Source organism: Varanus komodoensis, unplaced genomic scaffold (assembly GCF_004798865.1).
Source record: "Varanus komodoensis strain SLA01 unplaced genomic scaffold, ASM479886v1 scaffold24, whole genome shotgun sequence".
NCBI classification, from domain to species: Eukaryota; Metazoa; Chordata; class Lepidosauria; order Squamata; family Varanidae; genus Varanus; species Varanus komodoensis.
Genome location: NW_025335641.1, coordinates 12,786,003 through 12,806,145, shown reverse-complemented (window position 1 = coordinate 12,806,145; position 20,143 = coordinate 12,786,003). Strand labels below are relative to the sequence as shown.

General features: G+C 43.2%; 1 protein-coding gene across 4 annotated transcripts in view; it reads left to right on the top strand.

The window, feature by feature from the left end:
• OLFM3 (olfactomedin 3) overlaps window positions 1-20,143 on the top strand; it is a 55,940-nt gene that overhangs the window by 8,117 nt on the left and 27,680 nt on the right. For 2 of the 4 annotated variants that reach the window (XM_044432397.1, XM_044432398.1), the window contains 2 exons: window positions 7,817-7,963; window positions 18,914-19,069. In XM_044432397.1, coding sequence (XP_044288332.1) covers window positions 7,817-7,963; window positions 18,914-19,069 — 303 coding nt within the window. Of the gene's footprint in view, window positions 1-7,304; window positions 7,319-7,816; window positions 7,964-18,199; window positions 18,203-18,913; window positions 19,070-20,143 lie in introns of all 4 variants that reach the window. The other 2 variants (XM_044432400.1, XM_044432399.1) reach the window with 2 other exon arrangements.

Sequence of the window (20,143 nt, the reverse complement as noted above, 5' to 3'; positions counted from 1 at the left end):
GGAGTAGGAGGTAAGGGAAATGGGTATTAAATGCTGACCCAGATTTTATTTGTTTTATAAGCTGGAGTTGTTCAGCCTGCAATGCTTCCAGCTATTCAGAACCCATCAAAGTAGGTCTTTCTGGCTGTGTTTTGTTTAGTGATCATTGTTCTTACTAATTCAGATCTTCTCCACCTTTGCAATAATAAATAAAGCAGAAAAAAGAACACTCTGGACCTTGTATAATTCATGTTAAAAAAAAAAAAAACAACTCCAGCAGGCATAATGCAAGTGATTTTCTGCTGGATCTTTCCAAGCCCAGAAAGGAAGGATCTTTCTTTCCCTCTTTCTAAGGAGGATTCAAATACCTTCTTTCAAGGCTGCATATTTCCCTCATTGGGGGGGGGGGGGGGGGGCAGCACATCTCCAACATCCAGACTGCAATGTTTTATTATTTAGGAATCCACAATACTTCTTGTTACAGCCAGTGAGATCAGTTCTAACAAGGGTTTTGTCATATGTGATGCATTTTAAATCTCCTTAAATGTGCCTAGATTTAAGGAAAAAAATGTATGTGTTAGCTATAAAACCTTTGACAATAAGCATGATTTTTAGAAAACTGAAAAACCACTGGCAGGTTATGAGACAATATTATACTATTTTGGTTGAGTTGTAGGTTAGGAAGCTGCAACAAAATTTTGCAGCACAGGGTGCTTCTGTTCAATGTGACAGCCAGACTCAACCCTTTCCAAGAAACTGCTTTGTTTCTTTTCAGTTTTACAGCCAGTTAGCCATACGCTTTTCTAGAATACTCTCATCTTTTCTCCTCTCATAATCTTCCTGCTTCCTTTTCCTCCAACAAATACTCAGTGTTGTAGGACCACTGAGTTTTCCCAGTCCTGTTTGGGATGTTTTTGGCATTGTTTCTCCCTTCCAGGGGCTCTATTTCCTAAAGGGTTTTGTGCTGGTGGTGCTGTACCTACAAACTGGGGAGCTCCTCCAGGCCTGCTACAAACTTCCTTTTGTGCATGGATGGTGCCATTTTAGCAACATCAGGACTGACAAAGCATTTCACTCATGGTATATACCACAGCATGGGTATTATCACTTGCAGTTTTCAGTTAATAGTATGGAAGATTGCTCAAGTTTTTTAGCATGACTAGGGATCACAATACTTGATGGAATGCGTCTCCCAAGCACCATCTATCCAGAGACTATGCTCAACAACTGAGGTGACATTCGTCACCTCCAAGGACAGGTGAATTGGTGGCGCCAAGGGGAAAGGCCTTTTTTGTGGTAGCCCCTAAAATATGGAATATTCCCCCCATCAGCCTGGCAACAATTTTGCTATCCTTTCAGGACTCTTCTATTCTAAGTCATTTAATGGTTCTAAATAGCACATGGTGATGGGGTGGATATTATTAGCTGTTTCTAACAGGCCTGGTTGCATGAATCTGTTTTAGCAGATTAAGTAGTTAAAATTGGGATTTTACCCTCTAGTGAAAATTTATGATGCTTTAATTGTTAGTTATATTTCATATAGTATATTATCAATTGTTGTATGCTGTCAAAACCTATTTTACAGTGTAATAATAATCCAATAATTCTGTGGTGGTGGTGGTGATGCTGATGATTCTGCATAATCCTATTAAATGCACATAGTATGCACATTATATGCACACATGCACAGGGGTTAATTTTTTTGTTCAATTACTTATTCCATTTCTATTCCACCTTTCCTTCCACCCTTTTATGAGTAATCCAGTAAGATCCATGGGATTTGACCAGGCTTTGCCAAGATCTATTATGGTGCCTTTACCAATCTGGTGCCCTCCAGATGTCTTAGATTACAACTCCCATCAGTCCCAGCCAGCAAAAAATCAGGAGGTAACCAAGATGGAGAAGACTGTTCTGACCACTACATTCCCTTGTTCAATTTTACCCTTGTTAATTGTCCAATTACTGAAGACAATTTATTTTGTGGGGAGAAAACCAGGTTTACCTGAAAGACTTTGAGAATAAAAGACACTGCTTTTCCCATACAGACACTGCTGTTGTCCAGAATACCTTTGACAGCTGCTTGGATATCCCTCTTGCCAGTTCCAGCAATTACGTACACTGTGTTGTTATCTGAATGAAGATGAGGAAAGAATTCCCCAATATCACTACGTCACAGGGTGTTCATTTCTTCTCAGTTTAATATGGTGGAAAAGCAGAAGCTCAAACTGGGTTGGGGGAATGCCGTTCCAGTACCTGACCAAAGCTACCTGGACAGAGGCTGCCTGCAATGCTTGCAAACAAGCATTGGAGTTTTCTCAAAAGAAAGCAAGATGTAAACTGGAGGGTTCCCAGGATAGTGACAGGTCTGGAAAAGCCCAGTCTTTCACCCAGGGAAAAGGTGATTCAGTTGAGACATCAGCTGTTTGTTTTTCTCTCTATCATCTAGAAATATTTCTGTTGTTGTTGTTATGTGCTGACAAGTCATCTCCAACTTATAGCAACCCCATGAATAAAAGCCCTCCAAGATGTCCAGTTCATGGAAGCCCTGCTCAGCTCATCTAAGTTCAAGGCTGTGGCTTCTCTTATGGATTCATTCCATCTTGGATTTGGAATTATTTCTAGGCCTACGTTAAATGCAGAGGCCTCTGAAGGTACCTTTCAAGATAAAACCACACAAACAAGACATAGTTTTAAAAGGCATTAAAACATGTTTCAATAAATTATAAAGTAAAGCCCGTTAAATCAGGGACTGGTAATTCAAATCATAAAAAGTAAAGGGGAAATGCTTTGCATGCTTAGAAGTCCCACAATTCCCTGCATTTCCAAGCAAGCAGTGCTCACTGGGGAATTCTGGGAGTAATAGGACACTTTTCTGTCTAAATATGCAAGGATTGTGCACTAAACCTACCAATAAAACTGAATGGCCCTGTCATGCCTGACAGCTCGACAGACATCAACTCGCAAGAAAGAATCAAACGTTCAAAATGAGAATCAGACATAGAACACGATGACTTATACTTGGGGCCCAGTAGCCAAACGGCCCCTCCACAGCCCGACTCTGGAACTGCTGAGCAAATAGCCCACCCCCCCCCCCAAACCCTGACTCTTTGCCTTCTGAACACATAGCCTCGTCATGGCCTGATCATGAGGCTTCTGAACGGGAGGCTTCTCCTCATCCCAACTCTGAGGTGTGTGAGCAAGTTGCCCACCCACCCCGCCTCTTGACTCTGAAACTGCTGGACAGAGTCCAGGAGATACAGAAGACATAACATCTTTAGCCGATGCCAATCCTAGACGAAGTTTAAGACAGCTGGAGCAAATGAGAAGACAGGACAGAGGTTTGTCCTGCCCACAAGCGGAAAGACGTGACAGGAAAAGCTAATCCCACATGGGCTCCCCAGAGACTTCACAAAGGGGGGAGCAACTGACCTATCAAGACCTTCTCATTAGAGCTTATCCATTACATCGTAAATCTTGTAGAAAGTAGTAATAAAAGACTTTAGTTTTATAGCCGGTTGCTGTGTGAGTTAATTGGAGACATAAGTTACAACCACATGACAGGCCCTGACTTAAGAGAAGGTGGGTCTCCACAGCTTTCCTGAAGACCTGCCTGGTTGAAGGTGAAGACCATCACCAGAAAGGCCTTCACCCACCTAACCAATAATAGCATCCTACAAATGTCTGAATGATTCTCTCATGGAAGATTGAGTGGATGTGCCCACTATTTAGAGCAGGGAATAGGCTACCTGAACTTTGTGTTTTGGACTATACCTCTGACAAGCCCCAATCAACATGGCCAATGATTAGGGGTCCTAGAAAATGCAGTTCCAAATAGTTTGACAGGAAAACAGAGTGGCTGTGCCCTGTGGACCAGCAAGAGAATCCCCAATGATCTGTTCATTCTCAGTTCAACACATTCCAGATCCAGACTAGTGAGCATATAGGGGCATGATCTAACCTGACAGGCCACATACGCAAGTACACACAGGAACGAAGCAATATGAATCATCCTTTTGCAGGAAGCCAGCGAATAAAGGTGAAGGTGACATAGTGTTTCCTTGCAGAGGTACCCATTGATTCACAAAAGCCTTCCGTCTTTGCTTCAAGGCAAAGTCCAGTGAACCTCCAAGCAAAGGCTGTTAGAATGCCCCCTTGTCACTTTCCTCTTGAACGAATCCAGGGCTGGCAAGGGGATTTTGCAAACTTGCCTTGCCAGTTACAGATCTACTCCAGTCTTATGTAAGGGCAAAAGTACATGTTACAAAAGCAGAAGATCATCCTGACCATATCGTCTTGAGGGATTCAGTGATAAAGTTTAGAAGCATAAGTCTAGAAGTGGAGGATTCAGTTTTCCTCTCTGCTAATCACAAGTTCTGTTTGCAATATCTATTGTCTACTTCTCAAAGTCCTGCAAGATTTGAATGGTACTGAAGGTGGAAACATGCCTTGCAGTCTCGTTTCTTTATATTTCCGTGATGGATTTCCCCCACCCTCCAGTCCTGCATCTTGTTCAAAGCCTTTGCTGCTTTGTTTTCTGGAGGGGACTGTTTAAGATGATTCCTGTACAAAGGCCAAGGTGCAATTCAGTGACTGTAGACACACACACACACACCTTTTCTTTGAAACCTCTTTTCTCCTTTGTTTTAATGGAAAGAAAAGCTCTACCCAGTTAAAGCCAGATGTCAGCACCATATTTCTCTTTAAAAAAAAAGGATTCCATGTGCCTTTAAAGCTCCCTTTCAGCAGGTGAGTGCTTGTGTTTTGTAGTTTGGAAGAAATTGCTTATTGGATGGTTACAGTGTGCAGGCACACCTTGGAGATATTGCAGGTTCGGTTCCAGATCATTGCAATAAAGCGAATATTGCAATAAAACGAGTCACACTAATGTTTTGTTTTCCCAGTGCATATAAAAGTTATGTTTACATTATACTGTAGTCTATTAAGTGCAATAGCATTATCTCTTAAAACACCATGTACAGACCTTAATTAAAAATACTTTATTGCAAGAAATGCTAACCATCATCTGAGCCCTCGGCGAGTTGTTATCATTTTGCTGGTGGAGGGTCTTGCCTCACCGTTGATGGCTCTTAAGTGATCAGGTTGGAGGTTGCTGAAGGTTGGGGTGGCTGCAGCAATTTCTTAAAATTAGGTAGCAATGAAGTTTGCCGCATCGACTGACTTTCTTTTCAGAAAAGATTTCTCTGTAGCATGCAATGCTATTTGAGAGCGTTCTGCCCACCACAGAACCTCTTTCGATAATGGATCCGGTCCTCGCAACCCCTACCACTGCTTTATCAACCAAGTTTATGTAGTATTCAAAATCCTTTGTTGTCATTTCAACAATTTTCACAGCATCTTCACCAGGAGTAGTTTCTGTCTCAAGAAACCACTTTCCTAGCTCATTCATAAGAAGCAACTCCTCACCTGCTGAAGTTTTATCATGAGATTGCAGACATCTTATATGGGTGCAATTCGTGGCACCCCAAAACAAGTACAGTAGTAAGATCACCATGACAAATATAGTAATAATGAAAAATTTGAAATATTGCGAGAATTTCCAAACTGTGACACAGAGACATGACATGAGCGAATGCTGTTGGAAAAAAGTGCTGATGGACTTGCTCAACTTGGGGTTGCTGCAAACCTTCTATTTGTAAAAAAGCACAATATCTGCAAAGCACAAAAGAACAAGGTATGCCTTTACACCAGTCTCTGCCCTATGTGCTGGCAGGTTTGGACAACATATACTGTTTTACTGCATTGTATGTGTGTGTAATGTCCATGCATACTTTTATTACTTATCTATACCATACTTATCTATACCAGTAGTCAAAGCTCTCAAACACAGCAAAACCATTTATGTACAAATATTATTATTATTATTATTATTATTATTATTATTATTATTATTATTATTACATTTCTATGCCGCCCCTTGCCGAAGCCTCGGGGTGGCTTACAACACAATAAAATACATTGAAATACAATAGCACATAATAAATTACCATTAAATACAAAAATACAAAAAATACATTGAGTTACAAACATAATAATATATCCTGGATCCATTAGAAATACTTCTATATCATATGCTATCAGATACCTGAGATGCAGGAAAGTTTTGGCCTGGCACCAAAAGGATGTCAAGGTTAGTTCCAGGCAGTCCTCAGCCTGTATTGGAATTTGGAAGACTGGGCCATGCAAGTTTATACAGATAAATAGATTTGTATCTGGGCTTGATTGTCCAACTGCTTATATACCTTTTCTGACTAAGGAAATTCCAGGTTGTGCAGCTGCTTCAGAAATGGTATAATTGGGCACATGTGAAGGCCCATCATCATCATCATCATCATCAGATTACATTTCTATACCTCCCATAGCTGAAGCTCTCTGGGCAGTTCCCAACATTTAAGTCACCCATCCGAATTTCAACCAGGCCCAACCATGCTTAGCTTCCAAGATTAGGCAGGATCAGGCACTTCAGGCTATACAGCAGCTGGGGGATCACCATCAACCTCTGGAACCTTGAGACCCTGGCTGCTGTTTCTCTACCTTGCACCCATTCTCTGAATAGTGAAAGAAGGGACAGTAACGTCTGATGCCTTGTCCCTGCGTGTACAGGAACGAGATGCAGATGAGCCAGTGCAGATTTGGCCAGAGGAAGAGCTGTTCGCTTCCTATGTGGGGCTATCTCATCCTCCTTCCCCTTCCCCTTCCCTGCCTCCTCCTCCTCTTTAAAGAATGTGATATTATATCATCACAGGGCTGTTTTGCCCTGTGTATTTGCGCTACTCCAAGGTGGCACAGCTCCGCCAATAAGTTATGCAGTGGGAAAGTAGGAAAGAGTTCTTTGTGTGCAGCTCAGATCTCAATGCTTTGACAAAACCCAAAGTAGATACAGAGATACACAACCCAGTGTAGAACACCTCCCCCACCAGCTGTCTCTCTCCCTGCCTGTTAGCAGAAGGCAGGGTTTTATGTCAAGCACCTTCAAGGAAAAGTTAGGAGAGATTCAGTCCTCTTTTGCATGCCAGTGAGTCATCCCAAAGGTCTCTTTTCATGTGAGTCATACAGAGCACTCTGCTACCCACCAGAGCCCTCTATTCCTTTTTCTCTTGCTGTTTTCTTTCACTGACCTAGACGGAGGCAAATGTGTTTTTTCTTAGTCCCAGCCAAAGCACAAGACACATTGGTAATGAGGAAAGTCAGAATGATTTGCTATACTGAATCACAAACAGAATTTGATGAAAAACCATGGTGATCTTTCTCTTGCCCTGCTGGAGGGGGTGGAAAGGGGACTTCAATAAAACAGCTGCTTTGTCCAGGACTTATTTTCAAAGTCCAGCAAAGCAGTGGCTACATGTAAAAGAAACATGCAGAAAGTGGGCAGTAATGCTGGCAATAGGAGGTGAATACATGGCAGCTATGAAGCAGAACAAACCATTTAAGACAGTCATAGGCCAAGAGGGAGTGGCTGGCCCAAAGTCACCCAGTGAGCTTCATGGCTGTAGGGACTACAACCTGGATCTCCCAGTTCTCCTGCCCAAAACTAACCACCACACCTCACGAGTATGGCCTTCAAGGGCCATTATTCCTGACGGCCATGTACAAGCTGCAGCATAGGAACCCAAGGAGAAAGATGCTGTGCTTCTGGGCTTCTCCCAGGGGTTGTTACAGAAGTAGAATGCTGAACTAGATGAACCTTTGGTCTGATTCACAAGAGCCTTCTTTATGCTGTTATGAAAATGTTTTTAAAATGGCCATTTGTACTTATAACCCAATTTTCTGCCTTGGTTCAGTCCGTGTCTATCACTGTGCCTCGTTCTCTTGTTTGCAGACTCAAATTAGTCCAAAAGAAGGGTGGCAAGTCTACAGCTCTGCTCAAGACCCCGATGGGAGATGTATCTGCACTGTGGTCGCACCCGAACAAAACCTCTGCTCCAGAGATGCCAAAAGTAGGCAGCTGAGACAACTGCTCGAGAAGGTGAGTGTAGCAGATACATTTCTTCACTTTGCCCACTGAGTTGTTCCTAGAAACATGTTTCTCTCTCTCTCTCTCTCTCTCTCTCTCTCCTGCTCCTTAAGTCATATGTTTATTTTCCATTAAAAACCAATTTACTTAACCACTTTCTCTTTTTAATAATATACAGCATGGCAATGAATGCTTTCTGGAGTGTACTGGATAATAAGAAGCAGAAAATGTATTGTGGACAAAGTTGGACTGTAATTTCCATGAAGACAGAGTTTGTGTTTCCGCATGAACTGTAATTAGTAATGCTTTCCATCTTCCAGAGAAGTGTTTATGAAAAAGGACTCCTGTAGGCAGTGAAAAACAACTTCATTAAATAGTAATAGTAACACTGCTACAGAACAACCGTATTCACACTTACATGGGAGGAAGACCCACTAAACATGTCATCAGGGCTTATTCTGAGTAGGTATTATAGAAATGCAATGCTAAAGTATGTTGTTTGATGTGTCATATTAAGAACAGAAATTGTTATGTGGGCTAATAGAGGAGTATAATGATGGTTAGGCATTAGTGGTTAGGTTTCAACTTTAATTTTAATAGCCTAAAATAAAATTATAGTGTTCTATGCTGTGCAGTTGCACTCCCTGCCTGGAAAGAAGCACTGGTGTACTGTGCAAAATGAATTTATTAAATCCTTAAAGGCAAGTTCAATGTCCCAATTACCCAGCCACATAGAAGTGTGCTGCATCTCAAGATAATCTGTAGATCAGACCTTGCATGCTTCCCATCGGCCTGTCCCTGCTAACATGGGGAATGGTCTATTCCTGCCAGCCACACTTATCTGTGAAGGTTCCCAAGCAAGCAGGGAGCTGTTCACCTCAGGAATGTCTGCGAGCCAAGCAGGACGGGCCCAGCCAGCAGCTTTGTTTTTGATCCTGCTGTCCCACTCCTCACGCTTTCCTGGAGTAGCCACCCCGTTCTAGGGCAAGTGGCTCTTGGTCCCATCTCTCAGGTAGGGCTTGGGAGGCACCTGCTGCTTCAGCTTCTGCTCAGGTCCACCATTGCCTCTCCTCCTGGGAGGTCTGGAGTTCGGAGTGCAACCGATCAGGGTGCATTAAGCCCCTGGATCTTCTCCATACCTGAAGGTGCGATGTTATACATCACCTGAGAGGTGTCATGCCCACTGACCTCCCTTGAACCTTACCGTTTAGAGTTCCACAGCTTGCAGTTTGGCCTAAAATTCCCCGATCCCTTACCATTGCCTCTGCTGGCTAGGGCTGATGGAAATCGTAAGCCAAAACATCTGGAGGGTTGCAAGTGGCCCGCACCTGTGGCAGGTGCTAGGTCTGGCAATAGGGCCTGAGGAAGAGGAGGAGGAGGAGGACGTCACTCTGGGCTCATCTTGACTGGAAGGGGGTAAGGCATAGCAGAGACACTACAGAAGAAAACGACTCTCCATCAAAGGAGGCAGGGCGTTGAGTCTTTGCATGACCCCTGCTCTGGAGTTGGTCTTTTGCAGCCTCCCATAGTAGCAGCATGACTTGGTCACGAGGGAAATGTGTTCCTCTGCAGGTAACTAGCATGTGGAGGTCCTTGAGGCCATCCTTCTCTGGGTATAATATTCACTCATTCATGAAAGCTCCATGTTCTTCAGTACATGAGCAGTGACTGAAATGTCCCTTCTTAGCCATGCCCGAACATGGCTAATGTTATTTATTTATTATATTTATATTCCACTTTTTTCCTCTGAAAGAATTCAAGGCATCTTACATAATTTTCCTCCTCCTCCTTCTCTCATTCTCACAACAACAACCCTGTGAGGAAGATTGGGCTGAGAATCTGTGACTGACTTTCTCCCTTGCATTAGTAGTCTTTGCCTTTTATAGAGTGAAGCCCTGGTTAATCTGATCAGTGACTAGGTCAGGGTTCCCCAGTTTGGCACTTTCCAGATGCATTGGCCTACAACTCCCATCATCCCCTGCCTGGGAGTGTTAGCATTCCTAGTCCAATGCATATACAGAGTGCTAGACTGGGCTGCAACACAGCCAGGGGAACAGTTCCCCACTCAAGTCATCCGGTAACTTGAGGATTCTGGCTGCCCTTTATCCTGATCTGCTGAATATCGAGAGGCTTAAACTACTGAACTGCATCAGCAGCTTTCAAGAAAGATAAAGCAATTTGTGCCAGAGCTGTATGTGCTGCATATAAATTCTGTTTTTCTTTCCCATTTTTGATATCTCCTTAAATTAACAGATATCCTGCTGCAGAGAGAGGTTCTCTTCCATGCACCAAATTAGTAAGATATTGCCTCTCTGGTAGGAAAGCCAAAATGAAATAAAAATGCAAAAAGCAAAGCAGTGCTTGTTTTGCAACTGTAGAATCATCAACTAAGGGATGTTTGCTATAAAATAGTTGCTGTTTCTTAGCCTCAGAGCCTGTGAAAACACATTTGAATATTAAAGGCAGATGTGTATCCCAGAGCGTTCAGCAACAAATATACATTTGCAGCCGATCTTTTGTTTGCCTTTTGGAATTGCACAGAAGCAATGGCAGAGAAAGGGGGGAAATCCGTAAGTGGGGCTGGATTCCCAAGAGAGCTCCAAAAGGCACAAATTCCAGCCATCTAGTCCTTTCCTTCAGAACAGGGGTGAGCAACTGACTTTGCTGAATGGTCAGCAGGATAAAGCATAGGGGAGACCTCTGTCCGCCCAGGCAAAAAGAGCAAAACCAAAAAATTAAAGCAGCAGCATCAAAAATGAGTTTAAAGCTCTTTCTGCCTTCGGAGAGCATTTTCAGCTAGAATTGTGGGGAGAAGGAACTGCACAAAAGCCATGGGAGCCATCCAGACATTGGTGGTTCAGGGGAAGAAGGTGGGGCCAGGGCAGGGGGTGTTCTTTTGGGGACTGGATTAGTCCCTTAGGCCAGAGGTTGAGCACCCCTGGAAGGAAGGATGGTGGTCTAAACTCCACCCTCTGTCCTCACAAAGAGCCTGCTTCCAAGTTCTTTCCCTGTGTGAGCCGCTCATCTGCATCCTTGATTTGTTTCTCATGCTGAGCATTTGGACAGCCAAATAGCATCCCCATGGACAGAATCAGGCTTCCGAGCTGCCAGTTAGTGTCGCGGTATTGTGCTAAAAGTAAACGTGCCTTGAGATCAATTTGCAAAACGGCCTCCATTTAGGGACTCAATCTACATCACCTTGTGCAAATTAATGACGGTGTGAATGTACTTCAGCCAGCCTGTTGCACTTATGACCTGGACAGTATAAATATTGTAAAAGATTGCATGTGATCCTTTTGAAAAGATTGGCTATTCCCTTGTAGTGCCTGCATCTGTGGGAAGGATGATGCTAAATGCCTTGTGATGATAGGTAGGGGTGCTAGTTATTCCAGATAAATTCACCCAGAATACAGGAGAGCCATGCCTCGAAGCACCTTCCTGAGATTTCTCCAAGCATTCAACTGTCACCTGAAACAAGGTGTGGTTTGAGGCCATTCATCACTGAAATGTACAGCGACCAAGTGCAGCAACAACCAGGCAAGAGGCAGATCTGCAGGAACCAATGCTAAGTCATCACAATGAGAGAGCAAATCAGGATCAATCCCACGCAAAATGTGGCAGAGCATCTTTCAGTCTACTGCATAATAGGCACGCATAGCTACAAGCTGTATCCATACAGCTGGGGGTTGTTCTTCCTATAAGTCTCCCCTGTTACACTGACTTGGCTTGTTGGAGGAAGCAATCCAACTTTCATCATGAAAGAATTTATGAACCGTGGACAGCAGTGTGGGAAGGGGAGATAGCTACTTCAGTCCTAAAAGAATAGCAGTTGTTCCCACCCTGAGCGTGTTTATTAACGGACAAAAAGACTTTACCACATTATACCCTTGCACTAAAATATTCCAGAAGCTCTGGAGACAATTTTGCAGCACCAGTGCTGTCTGTTAGTGTATCTAAACCTATACCACTTACTTGAGAGAAGCTTTATCGAAATAAAGTGGGTTACTCCCAGGAAACCAAAAGCATTACAAAGGGCCTGCTGGATCAGGCTTATACCATGTTTTGTTTTCAATTGCAACAAGGCAGCTGCTTCTTGAAAACTTGCATCTTGAGGAAGGGAGGGAAAACCTGTGTTTCTCCAAATATTCTTGGGCTCCCAACACCCATCATCCCCAACCAACAAGGCCAATGTTCAGAGCTTACATGGAAAGGAATGACAACAACAGGCCTTGGTTATCATTTGCCCAGCAGAAGTTCATGTGCTAAGCAACACATGCTTTCCAAAATGCACTTTCATTTAAATTTGTGTCTAGCACCTATGGGGTTTTTCCCTCTTTCATTTTTACTCTAGAGTAGGCTCAGTGCTCTTGATGAGGCTCAGAACTTAGTGTGATAAGAGAGACTTTTAAAATCTAGACTGGGGCTTCTGCATCCTGAGGTTGTTAAGTGGTGTCAAGGTGGTGAATTCAAGGTTGTGATTTCCTTTATAGAGTCAATCCATCTCAAATTTGGTCTTCCTGTTCTCAACTTTCAACTTTCTCTAGTAGGATTCTCCTCTCCAGTGAGTCTTGCTTTCACATGAAGTAACCAAAGTACAACACCATCAATTTCATCATTTCTGGTCCATTTCTGATATGATTTGATCTGGGACCCAAGTGTTTCTCTTTCTGTCAGTCCAGGGGAGTCCCAAAGCTATCCTTCAGAACCTTGCTTCAAAAACATGTTTTAAATTTCCTTCCTGTCTACTTTCTTCATGGTCCAATTTTCACATAAAACTGAAAAAAAAGTTGCTGCTTGATGCATATTGAAAATAATGTCTGTTTTGGTCCACAGTTTCTGAACCTGGAGATTATATTTTGCTATAAAGATGTAGCACTGTTTTATTAGATTAAAATTTAATAAACTTCTCCTCCATGAATGTGTCTAATCAAGATAATCCCTGCCTTGCTGTCACTCCTAATTGACTTTGCTTGCACTTTGTAACATCATCATGTCAGTAAGTCTGAATGGTTAGCTTGTCATGTGACAGTTTCCTATTCTCTGTGTAATCCCAGAGATGGAGGAATTATACCTAGAATTAATCTAGAAGGTAAAAAGGAGGGGCCATGGGGGAAATGTGGCACCAAAGTAGTATCAGCACAAATGGGAAATAGTGGCTTGAACCCTGGAAAATGTGACTGTTCGCACAATCGGTATGTTAGGAACTCCATCATACTGGGGTTTTCACTCAGGAAAATCAAGCCTGGATAATGTTCAGTACAGTAAAAAAGATTTAGATTTTATCACATTGAGGAAATTCCCTTTTTGTGTTGATACTCCTATAAATCCATGCATTAGGACTTATTACAGATTCGGAGCAAATGCAACCCTGGCAAAGCGAGCAGTCCTGGTTTTGTCACATTTCGGAGGGTATTTTATTTGCTTGACTTCCATCGCGACAAGGATAATAAAAAATGTGGATTTGCTATTATTACAAGCACTTTCTCAGAACGCACTAAGAGCTTAGTAAGTAGCAAATCTTCATTCTGATGAAATATCAGCTTCACTGTCTTTTTCAACCACGAATGGGGTTAGGGAGGATTAAAAGATCACACTATTGCATAGAGTTGTTTCTTTGCATTTATTTAGACTTGCAACCCATCCTGTCCCATCCCTTAGGGGTGAGTCAATTTATACCAGCCTCTCCCAGTTTGGTGCCATCTGGATGCATTGGACTACAACTCCCAGCAATCCCCATCCATATTTTAAATGCTTCAGATATGCCATTGCAGAATCAAGCCAGAGGTCCATGCAATTCTCAATTCCTTCTGTTTCTAACAGCAGCCAGAAAGATGCAGAGATGAAGTGCTACAATTCGATCAGACATTGATATAGCTATAAAGCGTATAGAGTTATAAGGTGTATTCAGACATGAGAATATAAGGGGAATTTACCATCTGCATCCTGAGCAGGGCCACATCACATGGCCCCCTCACCAGTAACATGCACCCCCTGTAGACTCTTCCCTAACATACATGCTATATGTGCATGTAGGGGGGACACTTTCACTGCAGGCATCCACACTGTATGCAGGGGCAGTCAGGGAGGGCCCTACGCACCACTCATGTGGTGTTGGAGGCTGGCTTTTCCCACCCTCTCCATCCACGACAAGCAGCTTCAGGCTACAGTCTTTATTATGTTAAGGCTGACTGGCTACACTGACTTTGTAATACAAAAGGAATATCACAGAAGTCATTAGCAAAAGACACCAGTGATGTTAGAATACCAGCTATTAAGGAAAAACTGTTCATGCTAAGATTCCCCCTCCTCCTTTCCCAGACAAATAGAGTTAGCTCCACCCTCAGGGTGGTTACTGCTGCTTGTGGGTCAGACAGTGTCCTGAGCTGAACTTTTCCCTTCTCTTCCAAAGCTCCAGACAGTCCTTTACAATACAGATCCTATTGGAAGGTCACAAGACAAAGCAGCTCTAAGCACCCTCTGGCAAGCTGAATGATAAGCCTCTGCTCATGTAAAGAAAGTTGAGCCCAAACTGGAAACTTTTCCCAATTCTTCACTTTCAATATGGCTGTAGCTCCACCCTCACTGGACAGTTCATCTCAGCCAACACCTCATCATGGGGTCAGGAACCGGGCAACACAATGGCTCTCCCTCCTCTCCTGGGACCCCTTCCGTCTCTTCCAAAACTTGTCTGCTCTCATGGTCAGACAGGGAAGCTGCAGGCAGTGACCTTGATGGGGCTTCAACGACCTCTGCCCTCCATCTTTTGATTCTCCTGCCTTCCCATCCCTGCCACCTCTGACTCTCCTTCAGAGTCCAATAATGCAGACCCTTGGAAAGACTGTGAAGTGAGAGTGCCTGGCCCACTCACTACAAATAGAAGGAACATCTGACACTACTCAGTTGGTCTGCTTTTTTGGTCCAACACCAAACTATCGGAATGATCCTGTTACATCTACCTCCTTACAGCTCTGCCTGTTCAGTAGCATTTCCCCCAGAGCCAGAGGTGGCCTGGTTCTCAGCACCCTCTTAGCTTATCTCAAGGCAGTGTAGCTAAAAATTCTGACCCTGCCTCTTCTTCCAGTTCTGATTCAGACTCTGAGCTAACAACCTTGGAATGCTGTATTTTGGGAGAAGCAGGCCCAGTTCCTCTGTGTGGGGAGTTTCTTTCATTCTTTAACACCTGAATGGGACTATAGATAGTTACATACACACAAACAGCCTTTCTATTATTTATATTTAAAGGAGTTTAAACAGCCCTCATAATACACAGCCATCCCAAGCAAACCACTCATAAAATCTCACAATTCAATTAAGTTTACGGGGTATGACTGCTTATCCCCTCCATAATCACCTGGGAGCAAGCTCCAATGAATTCAGTCATGCTTCCTTCTGACTGCAACTGGACAGCCGTCTGAGAGGGAAGGTTGAACTTGGAGTTCTGTGCTGGTTGGACCCAAGGGCCCTCTGGCCCCTTCCATCTCTACTATTCTGTGATTCTATTCTATGATTGATTCGACTTGTAAAATGTGTGCAGAGCTTTAAAAAAGATTTTCAGCCAATTAAAATGCAACCTTCTGCTTTTAGCCAGAAAGTCTTTTGCAAACAAGGGTTACCATTTAAATATCGAGCATAAAGTCAGAACAGCATCAAAGAGAAGGGAAGAATTAGCTAGCCTCTGCTGTTATTTTCCATCCTCTCCTGACTTTCTCTGTGCTACTCTGCTATGCATAATAGGCAAACTTGAAAGCCTTGTTATTGCCTAATTCACTTGTCAGAGCAAAGAGAGTCCATTAATTACCCTGGCAAGGCTGAAGATGATGCCATACCAGGCTCTTAAAGATAGATTGAGAGAGAGAGAGAGAGAGAGAGAGAGAGAGAGAGAGAGAGAGATACAACACCACTGACCCAATGCTACTGGAAACTCACAAGTAGGGCATGAAAGCAACACTTTTTCACTTGTATTTGACCATAACTTCCAATCTTTAAAGGTATGCTGTGTTTCAATGTGGAGGAGCCAGCAAGCTATCATGGCTAGTAAAATCACCATTAGCACATATTGAAAGCTCATGTTTGAAGCCAAGATTCAGAGAGTACAAACAAATGTTGCCCCCTGACCAGCACAGAGGAACATTCCTGTAGGTTTTGGGGTTAGGCTCATTCCAGGTTATATTCCAGCAAGCCAAAGACAGCCAAAACAAGCACAACTTTAAAACTGTGTCAAGCAGCTGCTTCAGTTTTTATTTTAACTGGGGACCCAAATTAGGTCTTCAGAGTTAGCCCCCTCTCTACCCTGATGCTAGAGTTTCGGTCCAGACATTGAGCCCTAGGAAAGACTGCTAGGCACGGTCTTAAAGTATTGGCAGTTTTGCCCCCCGGTCTTGAATCTCAAGGGATACCGGGAAGCTGCCTCCCAGCGAGGTGAGAGGAAGGGCCACTGAAAAGGGACAGCTGACCATCTCAGACAGCCTAGGCACTTGGCACATTTACTGTGTGTTTCTTCTTTTATTTCAGTCGGAGGGCAATGAAGCCTGGAGATCATATTTTTAACTACTCGTAGAAAGCAGTCGTGTGCCCCCTCCCTCCTTGAACAAATATCACTGTCTTCCACTCTCCAGAGCACTGACATTTAAATGAGTGCCGCAGAAGACTGTAAAAAGACTGAGACCGTTTTATTGTCTTTCTTTGCTTTTTCTTTGTAGAAGAACTACTCGCACAAAACAAGAGTCAGGGCGGAACTGAAACCACGGCCCTGTCTCAAATTCTGTCCTCCTCGCGTTGACACTGGCTGTGTGGTTTCCCTGAATGTCAGTGACCTTCTTTGCCAGCAAAAGTCAGTCATGCAAAGTCCATGTGGGGCAGGAGCAGGATGTGACCCCTTGAGTTCTGCCCCACACACAGGACAGAAGAGGTTGGGTGGGGTTGGTTGGTCAGAAGGACTGGTTGGTTTCAGAAGATATTTCTTCTTCCCAAGGAATGCTGGAGAGTGTTGTTCAGTGAGGGACTATGAATCCCCGACACAGAATTCTCTGGATCAGCTTGCTATGATTCTGTTACCCAAGAGCCCCTCTGAACTCCATTTGTTCCTCACCGGTTCAACATTCCTCTAAGGCCGCCATCTTGTTTATGGCTGCAGCTACCTCTCTCTCTCTCAGACACACACACCTGTTTTCTGGGCAAGACATCAATCATTTGCTTTGCCAATGGTCTTACTTTTCACTTTATCAGTAAACCCTTTACTATCTTGAAGAGGCCTGGCCTTTTTTCTATTACTCCCCCCAAGGTACTGCATAGCAGGGGTGGATAATCTGCATCCCCTGTCTTTTTTGTGGTTCTCCACCACCACCCCAAGTTGCTGGTGCCACCAAATTGCTGCCAGATTTCAACAGAACAGCAATGGCAGAAACAGAAGAGGAAGAAGATGCAGATGCAACTTTGGCTTTAAATCAAGCTGTGTGGGTAGAGAATTGAAATGAAAATTTTAATAAAAATTCATGCACAAGAAGTTCGATTCTGCATTAAAACAAGGTGTATGCTGGTTTGTCCTGTTTTAAAGTGGGGAAGTAGCTGTTCTGACACTGCAGAAATGCTGCTATGGCAAATTTGATTCCAGGAGCAGCCCACAGTGGATCATCCCTACTTTATGGGAAGATTCCACTACCTAGACCAACATTCTAAGATCACCCGTACTGTGTATTTAATAAAATGTTCTTGTTTCCAAGTCAGTTCTACTAAGCTGATAGTAACCTGTCATCTGATAGAATAGATTCGGGGCAGCAGAAGGAAGAATATCCCCCTAGGACCAGATTCATTTCCCACAATCCTCTGTGTTCCAGAAACACTTGTTCCCCTTATGGCTAATGGGGCAGGATAAAAATCTAATAAGTAAATAAGTAAATAAAAATAGGTTCCAGATGTGTATACAGCTGTGTGTGTGTTTAAACCAATCTATGCTCGTTCTCTAGGTTTGCCTGGGAGTGTTGGGGGACTCATTTAGTTGGAGAATACTTTGGGGGAAACCTTCTCCATGTGAAAAATAAAGTGTGTGGATTTTGTCCCTCTAAAATAGAAGAAGAAGCCATCAACTTTCTGAGTGCAGAGCCAGGGGACTGCTCCCTCTTCTGAAAGCAATCTTGGACACTGCTCAATAAAATGCATGCATCTGACACTGCAAGTAATTATTGCAGTAATACAGGTGTGGAAACTAAAGGAAAATGAGTCTTTCCACGAGCAGTGGTGATGTTTTGCTAGCAAGTGCTTGGTGCAGGAAAGTTTACCTACAATAGGACAGAAAACCTGATGTAGCACATGTGTGTTTGATCAGACCTGTAGAAGATGATGTCCATGTATAAAAGCAGAAGTCTGTTGCCTGCTCATTTGCTTTTTTTTTCTGTTTTTAAGTGTATGCTTCCTTTGGCAGTATGTGACATTTTAAATGTTCATCTTTAAAAGAAAACTGAACATATGGAACAGCTCTTAAGAGACTGTTTCAAAGCCAGCCTGCTCATGACTCTCTTCATCACTGTTCTGAATTGACTTAAAATAAATATGACCGCCTCAGCCCAGCCAGAGCATTGTATGTCCATGAATATGCAGCTCTGCACAGAAGAAGCTCTGCCTTCTTGGAGCAAATCTGCTGAGTTATCATAATATGTTCTTTTACAGAGTATTGTATGAAGGATTAAGGCATTGGAATAAATTCTATATGGTCACAATCACATTAATGTTAGAAAGGCTGTACATGCACAAGAACAAGAACTGAATCCAGAATGCAAGTCTTATCTCTGTTCTTGTGCATCTGAAAGCCCATCACTTTGCACAGTTTTTTTTTCAATGTCTAACAGTGTGATTTGTGATGCAGGACAGCCCATCACTCAATCTTGGGATTGCATGTGCATATAAGAAAGAAACCAACACACAGTTTTTCAAAAAAATGAGCATGTACTCAGTGTTCTTCTTTGACAGGTTCAGAATATGTCTCAGTCCATTGAAGTTTTAAACCTACGGACTCAGAGAGATTTCCAGTATGTTTTAAGAATGGAAACCCAAATGAAAGGGCTGAAGGCCAAGTTCCGGCAAATTGAAGATGACCGGAAGACTTTAATGACAAAGCATTTCCAAGTAAGGTTTTATTTTTCTTCTTTTTTAATGATTGCTTTGAACGGCAGCCCAAAGTGATCTGCTTGTATGGCGCAAGGTGCTAAACTGTTAACTTCACATGCATATTGGTAAGCACATAATGGACCTTTCTCTCCATTGCAATCATCCCTCTCACTGTGCAATTTCATTCTGATGGGAACTGACCATTAATTACTACAACGATAGAAAAATGTCATTGCAGAAACTACATCCTGTGTTCGCTGTATCCATGATAGAGTTCCCACCGGGAGATTTATATGCAAGGCAGGCTCTGCTTGAGAAAAATGAAGCACTGAAGAGTATGGATAAGAAAAGAAAAAGAAATTACGTCCTTTTAAACTCTGGTGGCATTTTTCACTGTCCAAGAGCTGATAGTTTATAGGACGAGATGCCTAGGTTGCTTTAATTAGGAGTACGGAGCGTTTTGGTCGTGGTGTGCAGGTGACAGTGGTGCATCTGGATTGTTGGCTTTTTGTCAGATGCTATTTAACAGGGTTTGATAGAAAATGAAGCCATGTGGTTAATATGGCAATTCAATAAATGTCTGCTGAGAAGTCCCACTGAGACATTTCCTTGCTTATAAATTCATATGAGCACATGGATACATCCTGGAAAAAATGGTGGGGAATCAACCCCATTATGGCTATATGTACAGTGGCCTTGATGGAGATTTTTAACCAGAGGTGGGATTTCCTGCATCACCAGGCTGCTGAACTACATGATCTTCGAGGTCCCTTCTGACTCTGAATTTGAACCATGCTCAGTCATGCTTCCAGTAGACCCTGTGGAATTAGTGCAACTTAGGGCACAATCTTATGGCTTCTCAGCATTGTCTGGGAGGCCATAGGATAATTCAGAGCCTCCAAAGACCAAATTCCCACATTGCTTCTTTCACAGCCAGTGCAGAAAGAGGTGTGCCAGCTGTCCCCACGCCCCCAGGTCTCAGGGGTAAAGGTTCATGCGGAGCGGAGGGGAAGGGAGGGAGCTAGAGAAAAAAATATCAGCACCCCACCTCCTTCTCTCCCATCCACAGCAGTGTAGAGCTAGGCCTCAACT